Genomic DNA, 8,214 nt, shown 5'->3' on the forward strand with positions numbered 1-8,214 from the left:
TTTTAAATATGGACTGCATACATGCTCGTAATATATTCCATATTTAATAATACATATTTCAACGCATCTATAAAAGATCCACTCTTAAAAAAAGAACAGGGAGTTTGAAGCAAAGAACAAAATAACCACACAGTGGAATTTTTTCCCTGTGTAAAGGGCTCTCTTCTATTAAAAAGACTATTCAACAACAGCACAACACTGCTGAACAGCAAAGCAACTTGATTTGTGCATTTATTGTCACAAAAATCAACTCACACAAAATTGTAATATTATTGAGTTCCTATGTTTGTCCTGCATATGGTTCCACGTCCGCAAGAAATATTGTGATTACTACTCACATTGCTGGATGGAGCAGCGTAAGACCTGGCAGAAGCACAACCAAGCCATGTCTGCAATCTAGTGGTAAAGGGTGATATCACAACTTAAAACTACAAACCCTGCAGACTAGGGTTTGGTACCTGCAAATTTGCATACTTACCTAATACATTTATATTTTGGGTGATTTCCAGTTTTATGAACTTTTTCCAACCATATTTTCAGCAGTTTAAAAATGTGCTGTTTGTTCAAAAACTTTTCTGGTCAGTTTCATGCTAGTCATAATGCGGTTTTCAGCAAGCCGAATGGCATCCGAATGGTAAAATATATTTTCAATGCGATTGATATTTATTCAATTGTATTTTCTCATATTGTTCAGAACAGTCAGACAAGTTCTTACATGAAAGGAAGTTTAATTTCTATCACACACACTCTCACTTTGCCATTACTAGTACCATTTTGTAGCATCCAAAAGTATACAAAGGCTAACTTGCTATTATATGCATCTTACATTCTTTGCCATAAAAATGGCAGTTTCCAAGTTTTAACTAGCTTCATTGCATTTGAATCATGAGGATCCACTGTATTAGCTCCATTACCCATTTCTCGGTCTAAGGATACCAACCAATCAACACCAAAAGGGACGCTGTACAGACAGACACAGACGATTTGGCGACGAGCAAGCCACTTTAATCCCTCAGAGTTTCTTTCATGGTTTCAATTCATTTGGACACAAACGCAACCATGTCAGTTATGACGGATGGGTGAGGGGTGTTCATGTTTGACATTTACAGATTTCAATCACAATATGCAAGACCTGTGCTATGTACAAGATGAAAGTGGAAAAATGAGTCCATCAGTAGTTTAAGATCTCTGCAGCACAAAACGGCTGTAGAAAACATGTACGTGCCACTTCAGCCTGATCTCCCCAGGAACACTTTTTTAAAAAATTTAAAATGGCCAGGATTGCGAAATCAATTCACAAGATGAACTAGAAAAGATCCACACTTATAATCATACAACAGAGGTTATACATTGCATCGTACCCTTGGGTTTCTATGACTATACAACAAATTTACTCAAAGTGGATGATTTTAATGATTTTCTTTTTAAATTTTAGTGAATATATCACTACATCACTAAACAATTTTCATATAATTATTTTTAGTTAGCAGTACAAAGCCCTCAACAATATTTAATTATTTTGGGAATTTAGGAACCCTGAGACATATTTTGCAAGTGAAAACTCGGAGTCAACAAATAACCATTAAACAATGATAATACATGTTACATGTTCACAATGCATTCTGTGGACTGACTCCAAATATCTGCATGTTTCCTATTACACTTCATTCAATATCTAAGACATTTAAATACTGACTTTACCAATAATACATTTTAAACCCACCGCCCCATTTACCTCTTGCACAAAAAAAAAAATAAAAATAAAATAACATTATTGGAGTACATTGTATGTGTGTGGCTTTCAAAGCCACACTTGGCTCGACTGAAAAATAGATCAATTTGTTGCTGGTTACTTGTATGGGTAGAAAAGAAACAGTTCTATACAGGAACCCCTAAAAATAATAACTATTAACTTCTTGACACCAATAATGTGAGCCTTCCATTAATGAATCATTGCCACGAGGTACTGAGTTGAAAGCACAGAGACAGTCCAAAATAATAATAATAATAATAATAATAATACAAATAAGATTAAAAAAAAAATAACTAGAAAAATTGCCATCACCAACAACAAACAATAACATTAGCAGAAACAAAATCCCCCTCCTGTCTAGCTGCTGCAAAAACGCCACGGCAATCAAATCATGTCAAAAAAGTTATGTGCATTAAAAGAGTGCATTCATGTCTTTAGAGCACTGCTGCAGCCCATTTGTGCCCAGCTAATGCAGCCCTCGCCACACTTTCCCCCCATTAGCATCCATCCAAATGGAGTTATAGCAGAGTGGAGCTGTTGTCTAAAACAGAGTTCCCGGCCCTTCATCTTGTGGGAAATGTGAATGCAGGAGGGTTTCCATGTAGGAGACGTAGCCGCTGCTCGGCATGTAGCTGTCCGACATGTTCTGCGCGGGTGTGGGTTGGGGTGGGGGCGGCAGCGGCGCATGGGTCTGCGCTGACAAAAGGGGATCGGAGTTCAACTGGCACTGGAAAGGGGCGGACTGGGGCATTAGTGTTGGGTCAGAGGCCAAGTTCAACTCTGTCAAAACATGGGACATGGCACCGCCCGTGTCCATTGGAGCGTCAGGAAGCATCGGAGTAGCACTGGGAGACGCGGACACCGCAGATGATCCCGCGCTCATGGAGGAGAGAAATTGCGAGGCTGGCAGTTTACTCGTGCTGCTGAACTGCATTGACGCTGGTGCTGCTACAGAGGTGGTCGGCTGGGGTGAGGATATCGTCACCATGGGGGCGTCGGTGTGTGGGGTACACGCGGGGGGCATGGCGTTGGTGCATGGGGTGGAGGTGGAGGGCAGACAACGGCGCTTGGCTGCTCCAGCTCCATCGGCTAAGGAAGCCTCCTCTTGGGATGTAGGTATGGCCTAAAACACAGACCCACGAAGAATTTAGGATGCAATGTATCTGTTCTTGCATTTTCGCTCCCTCTTGTGCAGAGCAGAGGTGTTCAAAGTATGGCTGGGGGCAAATTTGACCCTGCCCCTTCTTTAATTGGACATAGAATGAGTTAAATCGAAATAATATGAAAAATTCAAAGCAATTATTTTATGATGAAAAGGAACAGTTTCATTATTAATGAAATAATTATTATTACACATTAACGGTTTCTCATGGAACTGAGGGGTTGCAGGAGGAAGTAGGAATAACTAATGAATACAACATGCAATATTCCTGGAACTAACTGAATAAAGGACTTGACATCTTACCCTAAAAAAAAATAAATAAATAAATAAATCAATCAAGGATACAGAATTACAGCACATTCTAGATTGCCACCGGTTGAAATCACACACATTAAGCGGGTGGCGAGCTGACCTTGTGCAAAGCCACCACTGGCAAATTTAATCATATCTCCCTCTTTCACACTTGATGGGTAGGCACCAGACAGTCACTACAGAGCCCAAACTATGTGAGGTCTAACCATTAAAAGTACATTTTCCATAATAGGTCCCCTTTAAACCGAATCATACTATGGCCACGACAGAAATACTCACAAGACGAGTTCGGACCCTCTTGGGAAGTTCTTGGTCCAGCAGATGGATCTCTGATTGTTTTAGCAACAGCTGACTTTTGTCCTGAAACTCAACCTGTAGATCGAAGTAAAGTAGAATTAATCTTAATTTTAGTACTGGTGTCATTTTTACATGCCAAACTATTATATAAGTGCCAATATTAACATCAATCAAGTGTCCCTTTAAGTTCCTGAGCAGTTACATAAAGTTGGTACTGTGGCCACTGCTGCTGGTTTTCATTCCCCTTCAGATATGGAACTTCAATTTTTTGGGCAAATTCCGTAGCATTAAGACAATGTACTCAGTCGTACTCACCTGGTAGAGCTTGTGGGTGTGTTGTTTGACAAAGGAAGCATTGAGGTCTTGACCATCAGTCATGCTGACCACAATCAATTCCCCCACATCAGGAGGACCTTTACTGAGGCAGTCATGACTCTGAGGGAGAAAGGAGATGGATAAGGGGTAATCTTTCAGTGGACCTGATTCACGTGCATGTCACTCTCAACAAGTTTGTTACAGTGAGTGTTTTAGGTCCAAAAAAACGCCATTTAATTTTGTAATTGTTTTACAGTTACAGTGACACGTCTATGTTATGAAACTTCAGTTTGTCCCTTTGACCCGACACCTCGTTTGTATTGCACTCACTGTTATGTTTTCCGGGTATATGTTGTCACAGTATGAGCCGTCGTCAAAGTTGACCTCGTAGAAGGTTTGTGTTGCCATGCCGATGATGGTACAATGGTAATACCAGCTATCGGCGTTGCGGCCAATTACCCTTTGACCCAGGGTCGGGCACAGGGGCATTTTGGCTGGTGCCCGTGGCTGGGCGGGAAAAAAAAAACATACAATACAATAAAAATACACTCAAGCCTCACTTTATTAAACAAATGTATTTAATTGGCATTTCTTCAACAATTTGATCATACAGTAGTTGTAGTTTGCTGTGGTGTTGAAGTAAACTTTGTGTGTTATTCTTGACTGTATGCATTTCAGAAAGATCCGTTTTATCCTTTCATAGAACACGATTTTAACAGACTATCTGTCGCTATGGTACAGGTTATGTCACATCAATGGTGGGAAAGTTTTGAAATAATTCATCTTGGTCATATTTGTAACATCAAGAGAAAGACTTTATACCCACTGCAGCTTCCACCAAGGTCACATTAAACATTGATATAAAAGAAAGAAAGATCACTGCTGCTTTTGTTGTTACCGCTTACCTTCAGAGTCACTTTTTTATGTCGGTGACAGGTGACAGACACAACGTACGGCCAGTCGGCTGGCGTCATGACAACCCCAGCAATTTGGGCGCATGTAACGTGGAAAGATGTTGCGCAGTTCTCCTCTGAACACTGAATGCACGCACCACGGTTCTTATTGTCAGTCTTGCCAAGGCAGAACACACAGATCTATGATGAGGACAAAAGACAAAGACAATAAGCACAATATCAATTCAACGTTTTGGGAAAATGTGTAACTGCCGCCATGTGAATTCAAATTAGGGGGAAGTTTTCCCATCTTGACGCCATTTTGAGAGACTTGCACCACTTGCCCCATCACAGCTCGAGTTTGCAAACACCCCTTGGGGAGTATCCATTCAACAAATTGTTTCATTTCCTCGCAATATTGTGAGTGTTAAATCCACCCCAAGTCTGCCACAATTCTGGCTTTAGTGGCAATTCGAGTCTACCTGTAATGACTCCCGATTCCACAAACATTTTCCAATCACCAGAAATCCTTCAGCGCCTTCGATGCTCTTTTACCTGCCTCACTTCAGCGACAGACATACAGCTTAACTTGTACCTAGATCCACGTTTGAAAAGCAAAGCAGAAAAAGGAAATGCCAGCTTGTAACCAGGACAATAAAATACATACCAGAGGGTAAATGTGGCAGATCAGAGTTCCGCTTTCAATCCAGCATATTGAGTGATGTTAGGTTTCACAATCATTATGTTCATGCCTTTCAATAACAAATAGACTGGATTCATAATCCTGTATTATGTGACCTCATAATTTCTAAAAGACAATCGCGTGCGCTTGTTCACAGGGGTGATTACACTCGGGATGCTTCTAGCAGAGCGAAGGAGGGGCGGCTCGTCCACCGACAGAAAAAAAAAAAAGTTTATCCATTGCTAGTCAATCTGGTGACCTGTGGTGCTTTCACCAATCACCACACTGTGTGCGTGTGAGTTTTGTTTAACTTTATTTGGCTGTGTGTCTGCTTGCAGTTGGCGCTACTATTGCTTTTGAACGGTTGCCATGACAACGGAAATCTAATCTTTGAGTCTAGTATTTTTAGCACGTGTATTTATTTGTATATAAACCGGCTGTGGTTTTCTGTTAAAACTTGAGTGGGGAAAAAATTGTTTGAGAATATTTTGTGAACAATTACTTCCAGTTTGGGTGAAGAATGCCGGATGAAGAGTCAAGACAGAGAGAGATTGCGGGGGAGAGGAACATAATATCATGTGATGTACTTTTATAATCAAAATGGCCAGATTAGAACCCACAACCTCAGTTTGTTGATGCAGACATGCAAACCACTTCTCCAACATGCCACCCAACATGGTACATACTTTATGTACGATAATGACAATATACTACATTTAAATGTTGAAGCAGTAGATCCAAGAAGAAATTACATTAGATGCCAAGAATTATATTAAAGAGTAAAGTAAATCTCTCCATCCCCATATCGTCCAAATTCAAATTTGGGAAAGATTGCATGTAGCTGAATAATATGAAATCAAATCAAGAATCAAAACGGATTCTCAAGTTGCATGTTCACATCTGATCAGCCCAGTCTTCCAATTAATAATTGGCTGGAGAGAACCTGCTTTGACAGGACTCAAATGCAAACGTCACCCAGTGTTTTTTTGATCGATTATTCACAGAATGGCAACAGCAAAGAGGCTGACGGTATTGGTGATTGTGCAGCAGAGTGCAATACCGCTGCCTGTGTCGTGGGATTGAATGAGCGGAGAAGTAGGACAATCCAAGCAGCAGCGCTTGAGAAATGGAGAACGGAGGTAGGAAGGAAGTAAGAAAAAAGCAAAGAAAAAGGAAGGAAGAACGGAGACCAGCATTGCTTTAAAGACACAGCAGCAATTGTGAAACTCTCGCTACCTTTACGATTGATTTGGTGTCGATACGAATATCTTTTGAGTATTCATCATCCCCAAGCACATACATTTTTCTCATCTCTCCATCAGATTGAAAAAGACCCACAAACCTATCTACAAGGGTAACCTGATAAATGCCTGGATGGATATTAAATGAACAAAAAAGAAATGCTACAGTGTACAATAGTGCACATACGCTCACCTGAATGAGAAAACAACAATCCATGTTCCACGTTCCCGCACTAACTTACCAGATTTTTCCGTGTTTCTGGAACAGCACTGACATCCACTGGCTCCCTCTCAGTGGCATTGATGAAACGAGCTTCAGCCACAGCGATGGCACAGATGATATGGACCCAACTGATTCAAAGGCAGACACCAATAAATCTTTTAAAACAACCTTTGGAAACACAGTAGTGAGGCTCTCCAAAAACTGATGCGAAGATGGTCCAATAATTTCATTTCATAACATTATATTAAAACTAAAAGTTCAATTGGCTAACAAATACCATGTTTAAATTATGTAAGATTGCTTTTTTGTTTTTTTTAACACTGTGCGTGTTTGGCTAACATACCTGTTATCAACAGTGAGCTTTAAAGCGCCTCCTCGCAAGTTACAGAGGCAACACTCCTGAGGATAGAAATATGGATTAATTCAGAGCATCTAACATTTCAAACATTGGCTTCATCAAAACGGAGTAACTTGGGTTTGTGGAAATTTGCTACAGGAATTAAGCAATGTGTGCCACATACCACTGCCCAGGCGCCTGCCACACATCTGGAACATGTCCACTTTTTTGGAATTGTGTCCGGGTTAACGCCATAACAACCTTTGAGAGAAAAGTAATGGGATTTAGCTGAATGGCCACTTTAGACAAAAACTAAGAACGAAGGTTGTGTTTGACAGTTATTTCTATTTCGCGTTCCCTTGTGTGCCTCCCCACAGCTATGTACAGCTCAGCCCTTGACGGCTTATCAACTTGTCTTTTTGAAAGCCTTACTGCACCTTAAAGGACAATAAGAGCTGAGGATTGTTGTGTATTTGCGACACTGCCTGAGTCTGGATGTGTTTAGTCATACATGCTTTTTTTTGCTGTGAACCAAGGTGTGACTCAAGCTGACATCACACTATGTCGGCTAAAATCTCTTACAAATGTTAGAAAAGACATCAAGTTTTTTATCCGCTTTGCCATTACTCCTTAGTGGAATACCGGTCGTCACCCCAAAAACATCACATCATATTCATGGTTGTCCATCGAAGGGTCTGTCAGAAAATGTGCAAAATTAGACTAGTTTCACTCTGTGGTAACTTTCCAAATTTACCAAGGAAAATATTTCCAATATCCATGTAGGCTGACAAAACGGGACTTCTCTGATGTCCACAAATCAGGTATGAATCACATTCAGTCACGAAAGAACTACTTAAGTACTCAAAGCTGCCTCTGTGATGACTCCTGACATAGTATGCATCTCGTTTAGTCACGATGATACAAATAAACAACTGCATGTCAGGAGATGGTAAGAACTGGAACCAAAAAAAAAAGAGGGGAGCCCTCTAATCTCGTTGC

The 8,214-nt window shown here is 40.5% G+C and overlaps 1 protein-coding gene across 2 annotated transcripts in view; it reads right to left on the bottom strand.

Moving 5' to 3' along the window:
* Nucleotides 1-989: 989 nt before the first annotated feature.
* kdm4b (lysine (K)-specific demethylase 4B) overlaps nucleotides 990-8,214 on the bottom strand; it is a 31,905-nt gene continuing 24,680 nt past the window's right edge. For both annotated transcript variants that reach the window (XM_088313388.1, XM_088313387.1), the window contains exons 15-22: nucleotides 7,400-7,476; nucleotides 7,222-7,277; nucleotides 6,898-7,006; nucleotides 4,745-4,933; nucleotides 4,170-4,346; nucleotides 3,840-3,959; nucleotides 3,507-3,599; nucleotides 990-2,876 (exon numbers count right to left, since the gene is read on the bottom strand). In XM_088313388.1, coding sequence (XP_088169514.1) covers nucleotides 2,295-2,876; nucleotides 3,507-3,599; nucleotides 3,840-3,959; nucleotides 4,170-4,346; nucleotides 4,745-4,933; nucleotides 6,898-7,006; nucleotides 7,222-7,277; nucleotides 7,400-7,476 — 1,403 coding nt within the window. In that variant the 3' untranslated portion in view covers nucleotides 990-2,294. The remainder of the gene's footprint in view (nucleotides 2,877-3,506; nucleotides 3,600-3,839; nucleotides 3,960-4,169; nucleotides 4,347-4,744; nucleotides 4,934-6,897; nucleotides 7,007-7,221; nucleotides 7,278-7,399; nucleotides 7,477-8,214) is intronic.

Source organism: Idiotropiscis lumnitzeri, chromosome 13, assembly GCF_059441095.1.
Source record: "Idiotropiscis lumnitzeri isolate Australia: NSW breed Sydney's pygmy pipehorse chromosome 13, RoL_Ilum_1.0, whole genome shotgun sequence".
NCBI classification, from domain to species: Eukaryota; Metazoa; Chordata; class Actinopteri; order Syngnathiformes; family Syngnathidae; genus Idiotropiscis; species Idiotropiscis lumnitzeri.